General features: G+C 42.6%; 3 protein-coding genes across 3 annotated transcripts; 2 read left to right on the plus strand and 1 right to left on the minus strand.

The window, feature by feature from the left end:
* The first annotated feature begins 6,600 nt into the window (after positions 1-6,600).
* On the plus strand, positions 6,601-8,977 carry LOC142398405 (myocilin-like). The gene is made up of 3 exons (XM_075482385.1): positions 6,601-7,235; positions 7,748-7,852; positions 7,983-8,977. Exons 1-3 carry the CDS (start codon positions 6,752-6,754, stop codon positions 8,783-8,785), a joined length of 1,392 nt encoding a protein of 463 aa, XP_075338500.1. The 5' UTR covers positions 6,601-6,751; the 3' UTR covers positions 8,786-8,977.
* Positions 8,978-11,768: 2,791 nt separating this feature from the next.
* LOC142399324 (polyisoprenoid diphosphate/phosphate phosphohydrolase PLPP6-like) lies at positions 11,769-15,032 on the minus strand. Its single transcript, XM_075483933.1, has 2 exons — positions 14,462-15,032; positions 11,769-12,247 (listed from the first exon to the last, which is right to left on the minus strand). The coding sequence occupies exons 1-2, from the start codon at positions 14,838-14,840 to the stop codon at positions 11,826-11,828; spliced, it is 801 nt and encodes a 266-aa protein (XP_075340048.1). The 5' UTR covers positions 14,841-15,032; the 3' UTR covers positions 11,769-11,825.
* On the plus strand, positions 14,763-21,408 carry LOC142399325 (peroxiredoxin-6-like). Its single transcript, XM_075483934.1, has 6 exons — positions 14,763-14,830; positions 15,349-15,523; positions 17,047-17,203; positions 20,351-20,500; positions 20,623-20,769; positions 20,902-21,408. The coding sequence occupies exons 2-6, from the start codon at positions 15,432-15,434 to the stop codon at positions 21,079-21,081; spliced, it is 726 nt and encodes a 241-aa protein (XP_075340049.1). The 5' UTR covers positions 14,763-14,830; positions 15,349-15,431; the 3' UTR covers positions 21,082-21,408.
* Positions 21,409-24,513: the final 3,105 nt, after the last annotated feature.

Here is a 24,513-nt window from a genome sequence, read left to right on the forward strand (position 1 = left end):
CCCTTATTTATTTAAATCTTTTTCTAAATGGCAATACAAATGTTGTGGTATTAGTCGCATTTGCCCTTGTCATCATGGTCAGGCCTTTAGAGTCGACAACATGCTGAAGTGAGCACTAGATGGCAGTAACTGCCTAACTAGCTCAGCTCTTACGCCCATGACCACAGTCACTGGTTATAAGTGATGAAGCACAGACTGCATGAACTGAAAAATGGGAGAACATAAAGGAAAAGAAATAATCTGTGTGTCATATAACAAGCCCGGTGGTCTCAATGTTTCCAGTGTTGTCAGAGGGGGTCAGTGAACTGCAGTTAAGAGTTCCACTGATGTGACTGGTGTGAGTTAGTGGTCTGCTGTGGTTCATCTCTCGCTCATGCTCTGTGATCTCACCTGAAAGAGCAAAAACATATATCCAGGAGCGCTCTGTCTTCTTCTCATCCTCACTCATATGTCCCTGGACCATCCCTTTCATCTAAAGACATCCAGCTTCCCAAGGCACCTGGAGCAACAGGAAAGTTGGTCCACAGGTCAGGATTTTATTGGTGGGTGTGTCTTTAGACCAGAAACTGGCCAAAACACTTCAGCACTGGTTTGTCCATCTGCAGCGGGGACACCATTAAAATGAGACCCAGGGTAATTCTGGAGCCTCACATTTGAACAGGGCAGTCGGGGATAAACTGAAATATTTATGCAGTTGTTTGGCTGAAAAGACTAATCTCATTCAAGTGGTCGTTCACTGTATTCTACATTTCTGCATAAAAGATCGGATTTATCAGATGTGTATATATGCAGATAAATAAAACTCAATTGACCTGATGAGTAAATAAGAATTATTTCCTGTGACGAACAAACTTTTGATCTTTCCTGTCTGTATTGCTGACTGGCTGATCGCACTCACAAGTACCTGTATAAAGCCAGAATGGGAAGCATCCTGGCCAACAGCATCAACCTGAATCTGTGTTGTTGTAAACCCTTGTTTTCATTACTTATTAGTAGGTTTGACAGTTACCAGCCTTTCTATTTTAAGATTTGGTTCATTTAGTTTCGATTTATGGGTTTGAGTTTAGGGGAGCTGTCGGAATCCAACAGCTATATGACTGGTTTGACTCTTTTGTTGATTTTTCCAGCTTCATGATACTCTATGTGTTATGAGCCGGCCATTTAGAAATAGAGGCTCATCCAGGATTTGAACAGGAACCTCTTTCCATAATCAAATTCATATCTATGAGTAGTAAAAGTAAGTGAACATCTGGGATTTGTGAAATGCGAAATGAAAAATAGCGTTGAAAGCAGAGTTTTCAGTCATCAAGATGATAATAAGGATGTGGTGAGATGGATCTGTCAAACCACAGAACCACATGAAAGGAGCTATTGATACTCATCAGGTCCAGGAGGGTTACAAAACTATCTGTTAAGAGTTTGACTGCCACCAATCCACAGTGAACTAGTCCATAGATTGTGTGAAAATCAAGCTAATCAAATACTATTGTTATCCTACGACAGAAAAATGTGTCATAGTTTGTGTGGTCATGAAGGAACCAGAGGTAACTTTTTAACAACTGAAGACTTTGTTCACTTTGTCACATTAAGGTTAAAGTTAACGGCTCCACCATTAAGAGGACGCTGAGAAACAACAGAGTGTGTGGCAGCTCTGCAAGTAAAAAGGCTTTGTTACCTGTTTGCTGTATGGGCATGGCTGAAGGCTGTTGGAAAAAATATTTTGTGGACAAATGTCAGACCCAAATAAAACCTTTTTGGTTTAAATAAAAAGCAAAATGTTTGGGTGAAGGAATAAACCACATTCCAGCATAATAACCTCATATCATGGTTTGTTCCTGTTCCTCTTCGCATCACTGACAGCACATCAAATGCTGACTCCAACCAGTGAATTGTAAAGACAAAGGTCAGAATTGATCTGTCTGTGGACTGAATCTCTAGAGAAAGTGACAAGACAACACCCCCCAAAAGGGAGACCACGCATGGAGAGTCGCCATCATTGCATCATCCATTACCCATGCTTAACTGCAGAGCCGAGTTTGGACAGTGCCTGTTTTGAACCGTACTAGAACATGATCTGCTGTTAAGATGAATCCAACAAGAAGTCATGGATGGAACTCAGTAGACCTCCTCTTTTCTTCCTCTTTTAAAAATGATTGCAAGCCCACTGAGATGAGTGGAAATATGTGACCTTCTGCCATTCGAGATGAAGCCAGACCAGAGTCTGAATTGTTCAAAGTAAATTATTTACAGTTGCAGTTGTTTAGGGAAGAGGCAGCGAATGGACTCATTTTTATCATTTTTTAGTTTGATGACATAGTTGTTAAATCTCAGACTGGCTCGCACCGCTGTTGAGCGAGCCTGTTGTTAAACTGTCGCCAATAGGAAAAAAAACAGCGGCCCCGTTACATAACACGCACTTTAACCAGCCACATACTGTACAGCACACGCATATACTGTGTGCGCACATGCAGATGGAATGAGAGTTGGTATTGTATGCTGGAAAGGAGGAATTACTGAAACTGTTGAATGTACATATTAAGGCCACTGGAATCCTGTTAACCTATACTTTAAAACAACATGCCTCAAAGGCGATAATCTGTAAAGATTTATTCGTTACAATTACAATGCCCAAGTATTGCATTAGTTTTATGCTCTGTATTTAGATGACATAATGGCACAAGAGACATGGCTATTAAGGACATTCAGGGCAGTCAATACTAAAAAGCAAAAATGTCAGGTTTCTGTGTTGTTGAAAATAGGTACAAAAATCTTAAAACATTTAAATGTACATTCCTAAGAAGAACTGTAATCACACGGGGTGTTTCATAACTTTGACATCTAATGACATCTCTACTTCTACATACTCATTAGACACACTGAAAGATTTTAGTCCACCTTAGTTTTCTGTCATTGAATCTAGTATATTCTCTAAGCTATGATGGTTAGCAATAATCAAAGTGCATCTCAATGAGGGTTACACATTCCTCACAGTTGGGCTGCGTGCTTCTTTTGTGGCTACCCTACTCCTCGACCTGAAAAAGTTGCATCTGTGCTATGTTAGATCAGTGGGATTTGACCTGCTTTCGTGTGACACAGTTTGTGTTTTCAATAATAAGGACCTCTGCTGTAAGAGCTGTGACTAAACAACACCGTTATGCTGCTGTTGGGTTTCAAGTGCGTAGGTGTGCGACTTTCTGCGATTATAGCCTCATAATTGCAGGAGACAGCAAGATATTTTTCATGCTTTTCTCAAAAGCATCTCCCACTAATATACTGAGCCTGTGTGATGAACACGAAACCGTATAACCACAGATCTAAGCGTAATTATTATAGCGTAATAATTCTTGTCATATTCATCAACACTCACTGTGAATCAAACCAATTGTAGCTTTGGCATTTTATGTCACAACAGCACATGCACAGTCTCCGCCCCCCACTCTCATAAACTTTGGCACATGGACATCAGAGAAAAACAGCTCAAATAAGTGAAAAGTAGTTTCAGTGAGAGCACTGAGGCGTATTGTTAAAAAGATTGTCTTCTGTCCTGGAACCGTGACCTTTGAGGTGGGAGCTTGTGCTCAAGGTGTTAAGCCACCGAACACTCAGCACTGCTGTGACTAGTGCTTGTCTCATGTCTGCATTTCATTTTACACCAACAAGTCAGACAGCCCCCGTGCAAATGCATGTTATGCAACACTTCAGGCCTGCAAATGCAAGTGTGGCGAGCAAATGATTATTCTGTGTGGGTGTGGGTGTTATTCTGTGTGGCTCAGGGTTGCTCTTCACTGAGCACTGTCAAATAAAGCTCTCACTGTTTTAATAACTGTGTGAGAGAACTGACACATCGCTTAATTTCATACCAAGCCTACTTTTCTTCTCTGACAAATCAATAATGCAACTGGTGGTGAGTATAAGTGTGAGATTCCGCAGTCACACTGTCTATCACATCTGTTTTGTTTCCATAGACAACAGCCCACCTCTCTTTTTCCTGTTGCAGAAAATGATGTCATTCAGAATCAAGCAAATGTGGCAGTAAAATGTCGCTTGTGCAACCAAGGATTGTGGGATTCTTTTTAATATAACTGCCAAAATAACTATAATGCCTATTCTTTCTCCTTCCTGCTTCATCCGAGGGCAGACTGATCAGCCATAACATTATGACCACCAGCCTGAGCAGTCAGGGCGTTGACAAAGAACATCTGAGGGTGTCCGGGAGCGTCTACTACTGGGACGTTAGCAATAGATCCACTGGGCCCTGTGGGATGTGATGAGGGGGGGGCTTCATGGACTGGGCTTGCCTCCAACAAATACCATGATATCCAATCAAATTGGTTTTGGAGGCCCTGTGAACACCTCAGACCATTTCTTGTGTTTTTAGGTGGGTGAAGGTAACATTCGTGCAAATACCACAATTTACCTGCCAGTGGTTTAAATGTTGTGACTGATTACTGCATTAGGACACTCATATGTTATTGATCTCAGCAGAATCTTTACTGACCCATGAAACTGGTTTATTTGGATATAAATAATACACACATCAGTTGCTTGAGTTGCATACTTGCCAAAACGTCAAACCGTTCGCTTATGATTTGATTTATGCTACGGGATACAGCACTGTCCAAAGCAATGAATCTCCAAATGTTGGAGATTAATACCCTTTTATACAATCTTTCAGCACCACATGTCTTCATGTAAGATAAAAAAAATAGTCCTATTGGAAAGGGCAGAACTAGCTTTTTCCCCGTGTAACATGTTTATATGCTAAGCTATCCAGTTTCTAGCTGAAGCTTTGCACTGAACCGACAGATGTGAGGGTGGTATCAGTTTTCTCGTCTAACTTCCCTCCACAAGTTTCTGATGGTTGGGATCGCCATAGGAATGTAAAATCAAACTGAAGGCTAACAACATTCCAGAGACTGGAGAGAAACACGATGCACTGGTTGTGTCCTAGATTCTCTTAAATTCTCTCTCTTCTGATACTGTACCATTTTTACAAAATCTTTAATCATGGCTAAATAAATCTAAATATAATGATAATAATAATAACATTTGATCAGTGGTCACATATACACATTTACATCCGCAGTTTTGAAGTGAAGGCCATAAAAATGTGCATCAGACAATATATAATTATATATTTTACATATATATATTATAGTTACAGATGGGAAAAATAAAGGGGATAACTGATATTTAGCACATGAATAAAGTGAAAAATCCTGCTTAGAGACTTTGCGTTAATGCTCACAAACTTCAAAATTTGAGTTACCAATGCAAATATATATAAAGTGTATTCTTAGCTTAGGGGCATGATGAGTATTTCAGCAGGCAAACACTGGCTCCCAGTGGATGTTCTTCATTAAAGAATGATCGCATGGAAGAAGTTTTGTGCTCCATGTGATTTTGTTTTGCTTCTTCGGCAGAGGAGCTGGCACTAATTTTTACAGGATTCCTGAGAAGTTATGTTACATAAGAAAAACACACATCCGTGGCAAAAATATTGTGGAATCCTGGTAACTTTCAATAGGCCATAAAACAGACAGGTTAACTAGGCAGCATACAGATGTTGAGAAGACAAATGGGGAGTGAAGAAGGAAAAAAACAGCTGATAATGGAAACGTTTGGTTCCAAAGGCACCAGGAGACAAGTGCTGATATGTTTACCATTTACTTCTGTCTGAACCACATCAAGTTCCAGATAACAGGAAGACAGTTGGAATGCAGTTGAACCTACTGACTGCCAGATGAGATCATTTTGATGATGAAAAGATTTATTTTCCTCCAAGTTTCATTAAAAATGCTTTAGTTTTCACAATTTCAGTTGTATCATGGGCTCGAGTAGGTCTACATAGTGCTATAGTGGACTATAGCACTATAGCATGACCCTATAAGTTACGTTGTCCAATGAAGGTACTTTTGCTAGTTTGTGTTTGCTTGGAGGAAACAAAATAGTAGCCACAATGCACCATTCCCAGCCAGACTGCCTCCTGTGCCAGACATCCTGCTCAGCTGTAATGCGTCACAGTGTACCAGCATGCTTTCAGGTCGTCTGAAGGACCAGCTTGCCTTGATGTTGATGATGTCGCCGTCCACAACAATTCCCCTCAAGCCCCAATTTCACCCAGTGCCAAAGTCATAAACTGGGATTACGGTTAATCGTACACTGGTTTAATAGGAAAACTATCAGTTGGCGAGGAAGTAAACAGAACTGCAGCTGCTAGACACATAAAGACGCTGTCCGATCCAAACAGCCTGCAGAGACATACTGACTGCTGGGAAACATTGAAGGAATTCAGTGGAGAAAACAAACAAAGTGTGTGTGTGTGTGTGTGTGTGTGTGTGTGTGTGTGTGTGTGTGTGTGTGTGTGTGTGTGTGTGTGTGTGTGTGTGTGTGCTTTTTCCACTGATACTGTGCGGTTTTCATATTGTCTGTCCCTCTCAGCACATCTCACTCCACCAACAGTAAAAAGAAGAAACACGTGGGCCTTTACGCAAACACTCCACACCCCCTGGCTGCTTCATCCCCTTCCACACTCCTCGTGTCCTCCCACTCTTTGTCGGTTACCTGTATAAATATGTCACTCAGAGCTTTGCTGGGATTCAGGCACTGACCTGCACTGACCAGAAGGACACAGGTGGGAAAAGACAAGCTCAAAAAAAAGAAGAAGAAAGAAGAAGTCTTGCTTTCATAAAAGAAGAAAAAGAGGATCAGCAGCCACTTCTTTGCAAACGTCTCAGTCAGGCTGTCAAGAATGTGGCTCCAAGTATCTTTCATCTGTTTGCCCTTTTTAACTCTGTTCCATCACAGCCAGGCCCAAGACCAAGCCTCCCTCAGTCTCTCCAATGACCCCACCGGACGCTGCCACTATACCTTCACCGTAGCAAGTCCAGAGGAGTCCAGCTGCTCTGGAGGCAGCACTAAACCAGAGATAGACGGAATCCTGTCCCGGATCGTCCTGCTTGAAGCTCTGGTGAGTCGGTTGATGGCGGGAGGGGACAGGAACGCAAGTGCTGGGGGCCGAGGCCGCGGCGAGGTGGATCTCCTGGAAGCTCACTCCCAGGTTACAAGGGAAAGAAACCAGCTGCGACAGGAGAAGGAGAGGCTGAGCAGGCAGGTTTACCAGCTGCAGAGCACGTTGGCCGAGCTGAGCCAGGAGGCAGAGAGCCTCAGGCAGAGACCCTGCCAGCAGAATCACACCTCAGGGGGGCCTCAGCAAGAAAACGGACCTGCTGCTGGTATGTACATCAGTAATTAGGGGAGAGACACAGGCAGAAACAATTCAATTAGACATCTTGCACTCTCAAATGAGCACTTTCTCTTTTCAGCACTGTAAATGTTTTAGTCAATAAGTTCTCCTTTGAGAAGGTAATAGGAAAGACATTTTACTGCAAATATCCCCTTCTCCTTCTCTCTGTGTCTTTTTAATTATGGGCTGGATTTTGATATTTTTGTGGTTTACTTAGGCTGTAAAGTCCTCAGGGGCAGCAGGTCAGGTGGGAGTTTTCTGTCCTGGGCTGAGTAAGGAGACAGGAATTTATTGCACAGACTTCTCTTTTATAGTGCTTCTTGTATGGCTATATTTGTTGATGTCAGCTTGATCATATTTAAAATTACAGTGGGACCCTGCTGTGCTTTTAGGGAATGAAATTAAACTTTATTTTTTGACCTTGTGTGCATTGATTTAGATTTTTTTACATGTTTGACACAATTGTTTATTCAAATCTGTCCTGTACTCTGTCTCTCCCAGACCCTGCAGATGCTTTGGGAAACGGTGCTTATCAGGAGATGAAAGCTGAGGTGACAGAGTTTGCTGCCTCCCACCTCATCCCTGAAGGAAATCGCAGCCTCACAGGTAATGAGTTTTACTGATGTTGATAGAGGCTCAAACTGAGCTGGTGGCAGGGTGGGCCTGCAAGTGAATGCATTTAACATCAAATGTAAATGTAAGACAAATACAAGACTGAACTTTTCTTTTTCCTCAGGCTGTGGAGAGTTACTGTCAGTGGGAGATCCTGTGTTGCACAGGAAAGCTGACAGCATCACGGGGAAGTACGGAGTGTGGCTGCAGGATCCAGAGCCTCAGGACCTCTATTACACCAACAGGACTGTGTGGCGCATCGATGTGGTTGGTAAAGACGTGCGTCAGCTCTTTGTGTATGAGGACATGGATCAGTTCTCCAGAGGTTTCCCCATGAAGGTCCTGGTTCTGCCGGAGCCGTTAGAAAGCACAGGGGCAACCCTATATCAAGGCTCCCTCTACTACCAGCGCAGACGTAGCCGCACCCTGATTCGTTACGACCTGGCTTCTGAGAGTTTGGCAACACAGAGGGACTTGCCTAATGCCGGCTTCCATGGCCAACAGCCTTACTCCTGGGGGGGCTACACAGACATCGACCTGGCAGTGGATGAGCAGGGCCTGTGGGCCATCTACAGCACGAGCAAAGCAAAAGGCGCAATCGTGATTTCCCAGCTGGACTCAGAGAGTCTGGAGGTGAAGAAGAGCTGGGAGACCAACATCAGGAAGAACACAGTAGCCAACGCTTTCATGCTGTGTGGACGCTTATACACAGTGGCAAGCTACACCGCCCCCAACACCACCATCAACTACATGTTTGATACGGCCACCGGCGTGGGACAAGCTACCTCTGTGCCCTTTAAGAACAAGTACGGCTACAACAGCATGGTGGACTACAACCACGCCCAGAGGAAGCTGTACACTTGGGACAACTTCCACATGGTCACCTATGACGTCAGACAGGGCATCGTTGACCATAGAAGCAGCTAGAGAGGACACAGAGAGGAACAGGACTGAGCTGACACGAAACACATGATGGTTTTAGTTTAATCACTTTACTAAGAGACTTTGATATCTAATACAGTTATTTTTTTTATTTTATTGTAAATATGTGTTCTGACAAAAAAAAATAGATGTTCATAAGTTCCTGAGTCACTAATGCGCCTAATAGTTTTGTTGATATAATGAAAGTCATGACAATGATGAAATATTTTTATAATCTTACAAATAAAAATGGAAATTCTTTGCTTGCTCGTCTCGACATTTGTTTACATTTTGGAAAATCCTCCTGGTCACACATACGCAAAAGATGAATACCAGCTATGACAGTCAACTTTCTATGCTCACAGATAATGTAAATGTGAAGCGATTTTGACTGTGTTTGGCAACATGTGAAACACATACGTGACTGAAGCACTGCGCCCAGCTACCTGATTCCAGGACAGGTTATTCAGTCAGCTCCTCCTGTGCATCATGTTCACACTGTGCTTTTCTCTGACTGCATTAGACGGACTTCTCAGAGAGTATACACAGACATGTTTCTTCACTTTCTCCAAATGCGGGCACTGAGCATCAGTTATGTTCTAGTGGCACCACACATTTAGTTTTCCATCTCAAGTGAAGTCCGTGAAGGGTGTCCGTGTTCTGAAAGAGTGGATCTGAAAGCGCAACAGCACATAGGAAAAAAAAATGTAACCCCCCCCCCCGGCTGGCTGCCCAGTCATGGGATTTAGTGACTCTGTAATGGAAATTTTTGTTTGTATAGGCTGGCACCTTTAAGTCTGGCTGAAAGTAACAGCTGAGCCCCCTTGTCACACAAGACATGAAAACATGACTATCAGCCAGTTTATCGTCACAGAAACGTGCTGAGAGTCTTTGCAAAGTCTTAATAAAATAAAAAGACTTCTCTGGCTGGGTACCGCAGCTGCTGGTGGTTGTGAAATGACCACATCAGAGTAAGTGTTACCAAGCACAGGAGCCATTATAAGGTTGTACTCCAGTTAAACGTAATGTTTCATTCAACTTGAATCTGCCCGCTCATTGCAAATATAACTTAGACATGACTGCACTGAACTCAATTTTCCATAACATTTATTTCAAGAGAAGAGGTCAGATGTTATAAATTGCCCCAATGCAGGGGGCAGTTACAACGTGCTGAAATAATACTTCCTCTGTTTGTCTAAACAAGCGTAATTCATGAAAAATATAAATTTTCTATAACATTTAAGTAAGATTTCATTTGAGTATGATTTATAAAACATCTGTGCAGATGTTACAGATGGTTTCCTGTCTTGCTACATGTCAGTGGGGAGAGCTTGGGAAGCATCTGTAACAGGAACCCCATGTTAAACGGAAGCGAGTGGAATAAGGATTCAAACTAACTGCGCTATGATCTATTTCTTAACAAAGGTCAAGAATGTATATCCAATTTATATCTTCCATACACCTAAAAGTTTTTCAACATAAGTTTGTACAAAGCCTGTAGGTTTTTCTGGTAGAGGACAGTCTAACTGAGTATCTTCAGTAAGATCTTTTGCAACTGATTCTCAATCCGGTTATTACGTAATTTGGCATACCTCAGCCTTTTCCTCCTGTCTCTCTTCCTTAAAAATGGTTTCACGCCAGATTAGATCATCCAACTCGCCCCACATCCATTTTGGCTGGGTAGGGGGACAGGGTTAGGGGTGGGTGTGACCTCTAAAGTAACATTATCAACAGCTTGGATGCAGCTGGAGTTGGTTCATCCAATTCCACCTTTCAAAAGGTCACAGTGAGAGGCTATTCAATTTCTGCAGTCCTTTTTAAGAGCACAATGCACACCATGCTAAGATATGCCAAGGCTCTTTGAGAATCATCGTATTGGTTCAAAAATACCATTTCACATCTGTCAAACTGTGTCATCTTTGGCATTTTTCACAGATGCAGCTAAAGAAATGGGAAAAAATGATGTGTCTTTGTGGCAGAGTGCAACTAACAAAGCCCCTAAAGATACAATTTAAAATAGTCTGACACCTGGAATTAAGATATAAAGAAATGAGGGATCAACACTTTTGCAGTGTTGTCTGTTAAACGTCATACATGAACAAGCCAAAGCCTAAACATATAAAGAAGCCAGTTTAATCTTTTTACATTCATGGGCTCATGTATCTAATCCATGTGAACCGTCAGTCCTCTTCACACTGTTGGAGTTTGAACTTGTATTTTTTGCCGAACTAATGATGTTGTGGTTCAAAACCTGTCACATATGTCACTGCAGGTTGTACGGAAGAGAGTTGAGAAATGTTAGCAGATTGACACCCCAATTTTCTGGAGAACCCTGCACTAGCAACACATTGTCACTTGCAGCATGTTACAATTGCGATGATGCACTGCCCTCTAGGGACAAGTGGTCGCACCTGCATTTCATGTGCAAGAGTTTATTGAGTTTCAGTTATGCTCCAGCACAACGAGGTCTTACTACTTGCTCTTTTTACCTTTTTAAAATGTTAAATCAAAATCATGTAGCTTGAGTTTGCATGGCCGGATTTGGAAGTTGTGTCGGCATGTTGAAAACGAGGCGATGGCAGCTCAGTTCATCAACACGGTAAGATGAGATGAGAAGTACAACAGTATAATGACAGTCAGAGGTCTCAGCAGCAGCTGATGGAAACTTGGGTGAGTGTTCGTTGACTTTGCCCCGACAGTGTTTGCACATATATAGTGCCCACTGGGACCACAGAGAAACCAGAAACTGTTTTGTGCACCTCTTGCGGTCTTGTTCATCTATTCAGGTTTTACATGCAGCAAAAAAAAAAAAACTCTGGTGTATGGTGAAGCATGTCTGTAGATGGTACCTCAACTGGCTTTTTTTTTCTTCAACAAAAATGAAGACAAATACGAATAAAACTGATACAGGGCAACAAAACAGAGTGAGTAACTTTAATCAGATAATAAATAAAGTATAGCAGGGATTTTCTGAATTACACACACTCATGCTATACAGTTTCCCCACACTGCAGCTGCCACACACACACACACATCTCAGCCTGACCTAATGTTTCCAGTCAACCATCCAAAGTCCACTGTAAGCCCTGTCGAGACTCTCTCTCAGTCGCATGAGCATCAGGTCCTGCAGGCAGTCCCAAGTCACCCACAACCTTTCCACCAAGCTGTACTGGCAGTAGCCCATAGCCAGCCCAAAGCCCACGTCTGTCACATAGTGCCTGGCGAGCAGCAGTCGGGACAGGCTCACCAGGGTGGCCCAGCCCACCACCACGACCCGCATGGAGGCTGTGTCCACCAGCTGGGCAAGGAAGAAGCGGGCGCACATGGCCGCCCTCGAAGCATGACCCGAGGGAAAGGAATAACGCTCCACAAAGAAGGCGGAGAGGATGTCAGAGCGGTTCTGAGCAGGCCTTCGACGTCCGACCAGAGTCTTCACGGCTCTGACCAGCAGCAGGTCCAGAATCAGAGCTTTTGGGGAGGAGAGAACACGCAACATTGACTTATGTTGCTGTTACAAACTGAACTATTCAACAAGTACAACACAGTACTGTGCAAAAGTCTTAAGCCAGCCCTCATTTGTTTGCATACATATACATTATTCTGTAGGCATGTCCTTGTTTAACTCCCCATTTTGATCACTTAAAAGAAAGCAAGGAAATTACATATTTTATTGACTAAACGGAAGCAGACTCGCATGACCCAAATGTATTGCGTTTAAGTTTGTTAAAGGCATTTTCTCGATGGTTACACATAAATTAAGCCAGTCAAATTTGGGAGTTTCCACCCAGTTATATGGCTTTCTATCTGCATTACGCTTTGTGTTGTTTCACCTGAATATAGTCACACTGGCTTAACGTTATGTATTAGCAATGATAAAAAAAGGACTCGGTTTAATTGGTTTGGTGAAGCTCATTTCACATTCATACATGAATGAACCAGTACAGGGTTGGTCAGGTTTACTCATATAAGCCTTGTTGTTTCAGGTCAGTCTGTTCTCATTCATTCAACAAGATTGCCATAAGTGGCACAAAGTAATCGATTACACAAGATTTCTCCATTTTATGTCACTGACGATTATGATGTCCCAACCCAAATATATCAAGTGGACACAATAGAATAATGAAACTATGTAACTATATTCTATTATGTATTTTCCTGACAAGAAAAAGTTATTTTCTTATGAAACATAATGTTATAAAATCTTCGACCTCATTAATTTCTTATAGGTCTGCAGCAAGAAGATGCATACCAAGCACAGCATTTCCAAAATACTGTCATCCTAAATTGGCTATTGTGTGCCAAGAATAGCTCTGGTATTTCACTACAGCACAACACAGTATAACAGCACAGCACATACTAACTCAAAGCCACCGATCAACAAAATAGAATGTTCTCAAGCAAATTTTCTGGAGTGTAAAAGTCTGAATTTGAGCAAACAAGGATTCAAAAAGGGTTGGATTTTTACTGTTCATTTATTTCCTTTAACTATAGGTTGTGTTCAGGCAAAAAAGCTCTGTCCAAATGATATTTTGGAGTTGAATGTGTGGGTGTTATAGAGCCTGTTTTAGCTCCACTACTAAAGTTGATGAGTTACTAAAGTCTCACTGATTATTCCAAGCATGCACGTAACTGCTTTGCGTTAAATCGCTGTGGATTTGACAAGAAAACAAGTAACCTAAACAAAACGGTTTGATGTTCAGTGGAGTTATTTTCACTTCAAACAGTGATATAGCAGCATGAGTTTTGCACTTGCAGTAACAAACCTAATGAGATTTAGATTCAGTCTAGGAGCTTTGACCACCATACGTTGAATGGGTTTCAGGAACAACTGGACTTTATGTGTTGACATTGCTGAGTTATTTCATTTAAAAAAAGATTTATATTAACATGTGAGATTGTGTTTCATGTAAAGGTAATGGTCACGTAATGTTACATTCAAATGTCAGGGTTGACCTTTAACACTGGAAAAGAGTTAGAGTAAAAAAACAACTTATACAGTTGGCTTTTTTTTCTTTCTTTTTTTCCAATTTCTCTCCTGAAAACGGTTTTAAAAATCAACTCCAAGCTATTTTAACTCTGCCCCTGAGTGTAGGCCCTGTTGTCGTTGCACATGTACACTTTAACTGAGTTGATTTGAACTCAGAGAGTTAATTCAAAAGGTCAGAATTTGCTGTGTTGTTTGGATTCAAACTCAGATATGTCAACTGCAGCTTAAAAGAAAACTTTCCATCGCTGCCTGTTGCCGTTTCCCTGTCGTGGGGCTCCCAAACACCCCCTCAGCTGATGACCTACATTATTTGACCCCTGAGTTGACTGATGGGGCTTTGGCCTGTTGTGCTATTTCATTCAGCTTCGACCAGACATCCACAGCGCGCAGTGGTGACGGCCAAATACCTCACTTTAATAATGCCACTGCTGTGCGTAATTGCGCATCGGCCTTTCTCTAATGTGGTGATAAATATAAAGGTTCGCTGACAACATTCACCAAATAATAGGTCGAAAGCTATTCATATTTCTAATTCCACTTATTACCATTATGATTCATGTTGTTATAGTTGTTAAATGGCACGCAAAGAGGTGGGGGAAATGTTGGTTTTCATGAAAAACGGACAGGAAACAAAAAACTGATCACCAATTTTATATCACAGAAATCCAAATCAAAGTTGATTCCAGTTCTCTCACCCAGGGTTAAATTCAGCATGATTTCCTGCTCCGCCACGCTCTCCCCGCGGAGTAGAGTGTACACAGCGCCGATGAGCCACGGGATGACATGCCCGGAGAATTCCACCAGCCTCACTAGGGGCCGTATGCTGCCCCATGCAGAGCCCTCGCAGGCGCACACTCCGAGCCGCTTGGACAGCCACAGATCTACCGCCAGCAAGAAGCGCAGCGTTATGGTGAATATGGGCTGGCTCAAACTGACGGAGAAGTCTTCGGTTTGCGTGCCGGGAGAGAAGTAAGAGCAGCTCGAGCCTCGCCGGCGCGGATGGCACTCAGATGATGCCCGGCTTCCAGACGCGACTCCACGGCAGCTGTTCCGTCTGGTCGTCGGTGAGGACATATTTTTTTCTCCTTTGGCAGAGTGTCTTCAGAAAGCTGATGTGTCCGCCTTTCTTTAATCACCTCCCAAATCCCGCTGCGCTCAGACGCGAAGCATCCTCACCACAGGGGCTAAAATGTCACCAGTTTAGAACTGGACTGCTCCGGTCACGTGACAAAAGTTACAGTGCGAAGTTATTCTTAAACTGGTGATGACTTTTCCATACCTAGTTTGAATTACTTTGAAAAAAACTATCACTTCTCCAACTAATTGCCTAAAAGCTTGTACTGAAATGTTGCCCTTTGTCCCTTTCTTATTTAAACATCTATTGCACAAATAACATATCATCAAAACCACGATCACTTCACAGTGTCGCTTAAGAAATGCTTTCATTCATGCTCGTAGATCATTGTGCATGCTAACAAGTGTTTGAAAAACCAGTGACATCTGCGCAGAGCGGCACCATAAAGCCGGGGCGCACCACACGGTGTCCTCTGCTGTTCACTGCGGATGTGTGGTTTGTTCACAGGAAAGTTCCCGCCCCCGTTGTACACGCTGTCAGTCATCAGAGCTGCTGCCGGACATGCGATCACACCCACGGTCGGTCAGAATATGCCGGGACTGCTGCTCGGAGATGTGTTTCCTAATTTCGAAGCAGAAACAACCATTGGGACAATTAAATTCCACGAATTTCTCGACGACTCGTGAGTAGACTTGTTGATTATCGGCTGGGTGCCGATTATTGAGAATTCAGTTATCGTGAGGGGGAGAGGTTGAAGTGTGTACAGTTCCTGTTAACTGTTTTTCTGACTTCTGCTTTCGATAAAAGCAGCTGAATTTTTTTGTGTGTGCAGGGAAAATAAACCGGCAACAACAACCACCTTATTCTCAAGGATGTTCCACAATTTAAATTCTGATTGGGTCTCATCCAAAAAAAAAAAAGACAACGTTAGAGGCTGGTTCTGTGTTGTATTATGTTTAAGTTCCCTCTTTGGGTCATTCTGACGACCCCATTCTTCTACACAATTGGAGAATCCAAAATATTGTTGATGTGCAAAACGGTAAAAAAATTCCTGTTGACAAGGTCAGCACCGGCACAGTCTAGCTGGTGAGGAGACTTTAGCTGGTGCGTGGTGGGAAGCAAACTGACTTCCTCCATCACTGTTTAGCATAGGAATTGCTCTGCGGCCCAACAAGGTTAAAGTGTAGTTTCTAACTAAAAGCTGTGAGGCTCATAAAGTGGCTTAAAGTCTATCCTTTATCTCCTGAGCAGCAACCAGCCCTGATTTCCATTTTTTTTGTGTGTGTGTGTATGTGTGTGGGGGGGGTTCTAGATGCAAATCATCACCATTGATGCGGGTGTGACCTCTTTTTACCGTGGTGTTCAATGGTCTGCACAACTTCCTACAGCGTGGCTGCATAGACACAGAGTGCGTGTGCTTGAATTCAGAATCAGCAGTCAAACTAAAAAAATGCATGTTTTTGGATGGTGGGACTGGGAGAAAGCCGAAGAACCTGAAAAGAAAACCTCCCGCGCAAGGGAAAATGCAAACAGGATGCGAGCCGGGAACCATCTTGGTGTGCTGTGACAGTGCTAACCAGCACTACACCGTGAGGCCCATCCAGATCTGTTTTCTGTTGAAAATGTGGCATTATGAAAAGGAGAATCAAAATGACGAAAAACATGGACCGTTGAGCAAAGGGACTCTTGCACTAAGCACAAAAGAACACAGATTCTTCTGCAAAAAGGATTCAAATGTGTTTCCTAAAAAGCAGGGATGTTGCAGTGGTGAGCGTGCCTCTATTTCTTTCTTCAGTGTGCTGCTGCATCAAATTCTAAAGTTGTTTCTATTTTATAAATACTATAAAGTTCATCAGCGAAGATGCTCAAAATCGTTTCTTTGGTCTTGTGTCTGTACGATAAATGTTCTGACGAATGGAAAAAACGGCACGTTTAAGTCTTTTTTGCCTTTTTGTTTCCAACTTTCCCGGAAATTAGGTTTGTGTCACCCCTCAAAGCATCAGTAAGCTGCAAAATGTCTAACCTAAAAGTAAAACCACTGATGACAGTGATGGCGCAATAATCACGTCGCTGAAATTTAGCTTCCTGCCAGTCCAACAACACTCATATTTACACACCACCGAGAAGTGTTCGCCTCCAATGAGAGGAGTCTGAGCAAGAATGAAACTTGTTTGTGAAATCTCTCAAAGCATGTCCTCCTTACAGATGGGGAATCCTGTTCTCCCACCCCAGAGACTACACGCCTGTGTGCACCACGGAGTTGGGGCGGGCTGCCAGAATGAGCATCGAGTTCAGAAAACGCAACGTCAGAATGATTGCCCTGTCCATCAACTCCCTGGAGGATCACCACGGCTGGGTCAAGGTGCTGTAATGGCATCTTCGGGATTTTATTTATTTTTTGTTTGTTTGGCAGGAATCAGTGTTATCAGAGCTCGACGTGCACCAGATAGCTTGAGGATAGCTTGGACTATAAGCTTGACCAAAACTCATTGTTTTCTGTATGATTTATCAGCCTGTCACAGTGTTTTGGAGGAATTTGTGGCTCACTCTTCTTGCTTCAATTCATTGAGGTTTGTGGGTGTTTCACCATAGCATCCTATTGCATGTTTTAGCTAAGCAATAGCTGTCAGACAGATGGCCTCACTTTAGACTCTAGAACAGAGGTCTTCAACAGGGGGTCCGCGACCCCCACGGGGTCTGCGGAGGTACTGCAGGGGGGTCGCGAAATCTTTGGTTGATTAGACGATTTTTAACATTTTTTTTTTTCAAACTGTTTTTTCTCACAAATTGTGTGCAAACGTGTGCCATCCACAGATGGTTTGAGGATTCATTGTCCCATCTACATTCATGTTTAAAGTTAAAATCTGTGGATTATTTGAATAGCTCAGTGTTGTATGCAAGATGTTTGTTTATAAATGGCAGTGGCACGGCCACCCTGTACCTTGCACATTAAAATAAAAACATGAATATATTAACCTGTGGATTATTTGAATAGCTTAGTATTGAATGTACAATAACAGAGTAGCTATGTTCATACACGGCACCAGGCCCCGTTAAATATAAAACACAATTGTATGCCATATAAATAGTAGGGGGGTCCCTGCTCCAACTCTCCATCAGTTTGGGGGTCCCTGGCCTGAAAAACGTTGAAGACCCCTGCTCTAGAATACTTTGGTATACAGAGGAGTTCATGGTGGACTCAATGACTGCAAGGTGTCCAGGTCCTGTGGCTGCAGAACAAGCCCAGATCATCAGCCCTCCACCACCGTGCTGGACTGTTGGTATGAGGTGTTTGTGCTGATATGCTGTGTTTGGTTTCTCCAAACGTGCCGCTGTGCGTTATGACCAAACATCTCCACTTTGGTCTCATCTGTCCAAAGGACATTGGGCCTCATGCAAGAACCGTTCGTACGCACAGATTTGTTCTTAAATCGTCCGTACGAGTGATTTAAGAGAATTTGCGCATTCACCAATCTTTTCGTATTTTACGTTTTCTTTCAGGTACGAACAGAATTTACGAGTGATCCAGACCTGTCGTAGGAGTTTCGTAAAATAGTCCGCTGTTATTCCAATCAAGTTTGCTTGACTAATGGCTTGTATATTTAATTACTTTGAAGAAAACATAAATAAATATACATTATACCCCATAATTATGCTGACATTATTTTGTTTGACTTAAATTGGGTTAAATTGTGCACTAATTGAAGGTTCATTTGAATCTGTAACGGGAAGCGCAGCGGCTGTCTTGCTTTTGGATACCTTAGTGCGTCAGGCTCTTGGAACAGACCGTGTGGAGACAGACGAATGGCTGAAATCGCGATTAAGATTGCCAAGGACTGTGCTGCTGCTAATATGCATCTTGCTAGAGCCACAACTCCAGAGAAAAACACGCCGATCAAACCCAATTCCACCACACGTCCAGGTCCACCCTTGGATTTTTGGCCACTGGAACCTTTCAGAGCGAGATTGGAGACAGATCGGGGGTGTCCCAGACAGTCCTCTGTGAATCGTGCGCTCCCCTTGGTCATCAAAGCTCTCATCAGTTTATCACCTATGGTACATCAGATTCCCATTTACCGCTGTCTAGGGTCTCCATCTGAAGCAGCCCAGGCAGACAAGAAGCTGTGGTGCCACAAGACCCCCCTCATGGACCACCCCATCAAAGTGCCATCATGATGAGGCAACAACTGATTGCACGGCTTTAGTCGCAGTCATCGAGCGCCTGGCCATGGCGAGACGTTTTTTTTTTAAGCCATTTTCATATCAAACCATTTATTTTTTTATTTCGGTGACATGGTATTAACAGAACTCCTAATTGCTTCCCATTTCTTCGCTTTAGTGGGTCCCGTAATTCCACTGCTGACACTGCTAAAAATGACAGATTTTCCTTTTTGGATCTCTGGAAGCAGAACTTCAAACTCAGAGCCCGTAAAGTTGTTCTTTTTGCGCCTTGATGTCAATTCTCATGACTCAACACTCAACACTTCCTGGCACAAGAGAGAGGAAGCACTGCCTTATATGGTATAATTTGGGGCGTGGGGTATGCAAATCTACTATCCTCGTGCAAGTGCACATAGATACGCACAGGTGTGATTCATCATTTACACAGATCGTTTACACACTTTTTCCGAAGTTAAGAGCGCTTGTTGAATCTGACGTGGCGTGTTCGTACGAGACCTTCTTACGAAAAAAGTGAGAGAAATTTAGAATAAAAATACGAAAATGTTCTTGCATGAGGCCCATTGTTCCACAAGTCTTGTGGTTTGTTCAGATGCAGCTTTGCAAACCTAAGCTGTGCTGCCATGTTGTTTTTAGAGACAAGAGGCTTTCTCTTCCAAACAAGCCGTACTTGTTCAGTCTTTTTCTAATCGTGCTGTCATGAACTTTAACATTTAACATGCTAACTGAGGCCTGGAGAGTCTGAGATGTAGCTCTTGGGTTTTTTTGCAGTTTCTCTAATCATTACACAGTCTGACCTTTGGGTGAACTTGCTCTTGGGAAGACTGAAAACCAAATTGAATGTTTTCCACTTGTGAATAATCTTTCTCACTGTAGAGTGATGAACTCATGGTTGTGTGGAAATGACCCTTCCCAGCTTGATGAACAGCAACAATCGCTTCTCTAAGAGTATTGCTGATGTCTTTCCTCCTTTACCTGAATGCTCCAGACCAGCAAACTGACACAACGTCTGCTTTTATAGGCGGATGATGATCAGTTAGGTGTATTTGAGTAGCAGCACCTGGCTGCTGTTTACCCTCTTAAATCCCATGGACGCAATAAAGGTGGCCACTTTAGGTGGCTGAATACTTTAGGCATCTCATTTTTTTTAAATTATTATTATATAAAGCATTAATTAGATGTTTTCAAGGTTTCAAAAGTATGTTTTGCATTTTTTAGTAATCACACAAGTCATGGAGAAAATGCCAGTTTGTCACATATAGTGTCGCTGTGGCAACGGCTAAGTTTGAATAGCCACTGAGGCCTTGCGTCTCTTCTTTTATCTAACCAGGACATCCTGGCTTACAACTGTGAGGACTCATCGTGCTGCTCGCTGCCCTTTCCCATCATAGCGGACAGCAAACGGGAGCTGGCAGTCGCCCTAGGCATGCTGGACCCAGATGAGAAGGACAAAGACGGCATGCCCCTCACTGCCCGCTGCGTGAGTGTCAGAAAACCCACAGGATCTAATGTTTTCATTTTCAGAACTTCTTCTACTTATCAGGCCGGCACAGAGTAAGATTTTAGCCCTCTTCCTCTTCAACTATTTCCGTCTTTGCGCAGGTGTTCATCATCGGTCCCGACAAAAGGCTGAAACTGTCCCTGCTGTACCCGGCCACCACCGGACGAAATTTTGACGAAATCTTACGCGTGGTCGACTCCCTCCAGCTCACAGCGACGAGACGAGTGTCCACGCCCGCTGACTGGAGGGTATGTCACAAATTTTAAAGTGACATATGTCAGCAGCAAGCACTTCAGCAGCTGACTGTACAGATAACAGAAGCGAGAGCTGACCTGTTGCCATATGGAATAGCTTTGTCTCTGTTCTGTGTCTTTCTCCAGCCTGGAGACTGCGTGATGGTGCCTCCCAGTTTGTCTGAGGAGGAGGCTGCGGCTTTGTTCCCAGCTGGCGTCTACACCAAAGACCTGCCCTCTGGCAAGAAGTACCTGCGCTACACACCCCAGCGAGGAGCACAGGCGGGGTGCATGTATAGTGAACTTCAGCTGTCTAACATGAAATGAACCATGAGCCACAGCTTCAAAGGAAACAAGGGGGCTGAGAAAGGAGAACGGATTTTTGTCTTTAAAGTCAAAGTCAAATTTATTTGTACGGCACATTTCATGTACAAAACAATTCAAAGTGCTTTACATAAAATAAAAGCATTGCAGCGGCGAGTGGAAGAAGCATTAAAAATATGTAAAAGAATAAAAAGAGAAACAAATAAAATAATTAAAACTAATTGTAATGATTATAATGATTAAAAACAAAAGAACAGTCAAGATAAGTTAAAAGATAGCGTGCATATTTCATGCATAGACACGTGAGAAAATAAATGTTTTTAACCTGGATTTAAAAATGTCTACATTTGGTGAAAGTTTAATCTCCAGTGGCAGTTTGTTCCACTTGTTTGCAGCATAACAGCTAAATGCTGCTTCTCCATGTTTAGTCTGGACTCTGGACTGGACCAGCTGACCTGAGTCCTTGGATCTAAGAGCTCTGCTGGGTTTATATTCTCTGAACATATCACAGATGTATTTTTGGGCGTAAACCGTTCTGGGATTTGTAAACCATCAGCAGGCTTTTAAAATCTATTCTGTGACTGACTGGAAGCCAGTGTAAAGATATTAAAACTGGTGTGATGTGTTCAGATCTCTTAGTCCGGGTTAAAACTCTAGCAGCAGCGTTCTGGATGAGCTGCAGATGTTTAATGCTCTTTTTGGGAAGTCCAGTTAAAAGAGCGTTACAGTAATCGAGTCTACTGGAGATGAATGCATGGATGAGTTTCTCCTGGTCTTTTTGGGAGAGGAAACCTTTAATTCTGCTGATGTTTCTGAGGTGGTAAAAAGCTGCCTTGGTGACAGCTTTGATGTGGCTGCTGAAAGTCAGATCTGAGTCTATCAACACTCTGAGGTTACCAACTTGGTCAGTGATTGTAAGGTCCCGAGTCTCAAGATATTTACCAACGCTGACCCTCTTCTCTTTGCTACCAAACAGAATGATCTCAGTTTTGTCTTCATTTAATTGTAGAAAATTCTCTCTCATCCAGGTGTTTACTTCCTCCAGACACTGACACAGTACGTCTGCTGGGCTGCAGTCGTCTGGTGACAGAGACACATAAAGTTGTGTATCGTCTGCATAACTGTGATAAGTGATGTTAAAGTTCTGCAATATCAGACCCAAAGGGAGCATATACAAGTTAAACAGAAGAGGTCCAAGAATTCGACTCCACAAGTCATGGCCACTCGCTCAGATTCATAGCTGACAATTGTAACAAAATAACTCTGGCCTTCTAAGTAGGACCTGAACCAGTTAAGGACCGCTCCATAAAGTCCAACCCAGTTTTCCAGCCTGTGCAACAGGATTCTGTGATCTACAGTATCAAACGCAGCGCTGAGGTCCAACAGAACCAGGACTGAAACATTACCAGAATCAGTATTCAACCTAATGTCGTTTAACACTTTGGCCAGAGCTGTTTCAGTGCTGTGATGACGTCTGAAGCCTGATTGAAAGTTATCAAGACTTCCACTTTCATTCAGAAAGTCGTTGAGCTGGTTAAATACAACTTTCTCAATCATCTTAGATATAAAAGAGAGATTAGAGACAGGTCTGTGGTTGTTCACAATAGAGGCGTCTAGAGTTCTCTTCTTTAGGAGTGGCTTAATGGCAGCTGTCTTTAGTGACTTGGGAAAAATGCCTGATGCCAGTGAGCTGTTAACTATTCGTAGGAGATCACTTTCTACTCAGGTAAAAACAGATGGTATTATGTCCAGAATGCAAGTTGTTGATTTCAGATGCCGAACTGTTTCCTCTAAGATTTTTAAATCAACAATATTAAATTGTGACATAACATCAGATTTATTTCTAGGTTTTATTCACAGATTAGTTTTCTTGTTCGTCTATGTGGCGTGAATGTTTTGTCTAATTGTTTTGATTTTTTGGCTAAAAAAGTTGGCAAATTCGTTGCATTTCTCAGTGGAGAGGAGGCCTGTGTTTGGCTGTTTAGGAGGATTTGTGAGTTTTTCAACCATAGCAAACAAAGACAAACTTTTTTTTAGAAAAACAAACATTTTAATTATCTATTCTTTGGCAGGATCAGTTTCCATTTTCTAACAGCTAGACGGTCTGGGTTAAAAACAGGGTTAATTATTTTGCATGGTATTATTTACTCCTCATTCACTTCCTCTTTTTGATGCAGTACACAAGTCAGTGCTTTGTGGTGCAATTTAGGCAGTGAGAGCAAATAAAACTTCCTTATACACAGCTACAGCAGCTTGTTACAAAAGCGTAGTGTGTGTACGTTTCCATCAATCGAGCAGGACTTGTAAATTTCACACAGTCTTACAGATTGATTGTGTTTCTTGTAACTGTTTAAAGTGGTCTTGAACAACAGTTCTCCAGACCTTCTGAAGGTCTTTCAAAGTTTTTCTTTGGATATCGGCTGCTTTTTTACTCATTTTCAGTCCAGTCCTTGTACCTGACCACTGACCAGTTTGTTACTAGCAGCCTGTCACAAAGACGCATCATTTGCTCCCATTTCACTACCAAAAAACAAATCCAAGTTTCACAGATACAAAATAGTATTTTTTGCACCAGCACATTGATTCTCAGTTATCTGAAAACTGGCAAATCTCCGCATGGTGTGCAGTGAGTCCTTGAAATATTTGAATAACTGGACAAGTGGACGACAGAAGAAGTGTCAGGCCTAAAAAAAAACTATCTACAACAGATGAACAGTATCTGAAAGTGATGTCCTTAAGAAAGAGGAAAAAAATCCACCTTCTGTTGATCCATCTACTGTTCACTGAAGCCTCATCAGAAATGGTCTCCATGGAAGGGTGGCTGTCAAGAAGCCATTCTTAAGGAAGGGAAACAGGGAGAAAAGGCTGAGCTGTGCCAAATTATACAAGAAGTGGACTGAAAATCAGTGGCAACAGGTCTTATGGAGGGATGAATCCTCCCCAGAGCTGGGAACCTCAACATCATCGAGGCAGTGTGGGACCAACATCTAAAGAAGAGCTTTGGGATGTCCTTCAAGAAGCAGGGAGAACTGTTCCTGAAGACTGCTTAAAGAAATGACAGAAAGCTGTGATGAAGAATGAAGGCGCTCAGACCAAATACTGACTTTCAAAATTGTTTATGTTAATGTTCACTCATATTTCTATATATCCTACACCTATTCCCTGTTTACCTGCCAATATACAAAGAAAGGCATGGCTCCAGACTTCTGCACAGCCCCGTAAAAACATCTTTAGCAGCTCATTAAGTAGCAGTTGAATTTTTCAGTCACTTCAATACACAGCTTCCCAGTGTCTCCTTTATGAGTTTGTTACCCTTGGTTTGTGCCCCTCAAACCTCTCACTTCTCTCTGGCATGAGTCAGGTCTGTTTGAAGTATTAAGTCAGCTGTGTTGGATTTGGTGTTCCCCCTCATCGGGTCGCTCGAATGCAGCACTG

Source organism: Odontesthes bonariensis, chromosome 14 (assembly GCF_027942865.1).
Source record: "Odontesthes bonariensis isolate fOdoBon6 chromosome 14, fOdoBon6.hap1, whole genome shotgun sequence".
Lineage (NCBI taxonomy): Eukaryota > Metazoa > Chordata > Actinopteri > Atheriniformes > Atherinopsidae > Odontesthes > Odontesthes bonariensis.

Coding starts and splice junctions, on each gene's coding strand:
- LOC142398405 (XM_075482385.1), top strand. CDS start 6,752: ATGTGGCTCCAAGTATCTTTCATCTGTTTGCCCTTTTTAACTCTGTTC. Junction 7,236..7,747: donor AGAAAACGGACCTGCTGCTG/GTATGTACATCA, acceptor TGTCTCTCCCAG/ACCCTGCAGATGCTTTGGGA. Junction 7,853..7,982: donor AGGAAATCGCAGCCTCACAG/GTAATGAGTTTT, acceptor CTTTTTCCTCAG/GCTGTGGAGAGTTACTGTCA.
- LOC142399324 (XM_075483933.1), bottom strand. CDS start 14,840: ATGTCCTCACCGACGACCAGACGGAACAGCTGCCGTGGAGTCGCGTCT. Junction 12,248..14,461: donor CATGCTGAATTTAACCCTGG/GTGAGAGAACTG, acceptor CCTCCCCAAAAG/CTCTGATTCTGGACCTGCTG.
- LOC142399325 (XM_075483934.1), top strand. CDS start 15,432: ATGCCGGGACTGCTGCTCGGAGATGTGTTTCCTAATTTCGAAGCAGAA. Junction 15,524..17,046: donor CACGAATTTCTCGACGACTC/GTGAGTAGACTT, acceptor TCCTCCTTACAG/ATGGGGAATCCTGTTCTCCC. Junction 20,501..20,622: donor TGCCCCTCACTGCCCGCTGC/GTGAGTGTCAGA, acceptor GTCTTTGCGCAG/GTGTTCATCATCGGTCCCGA.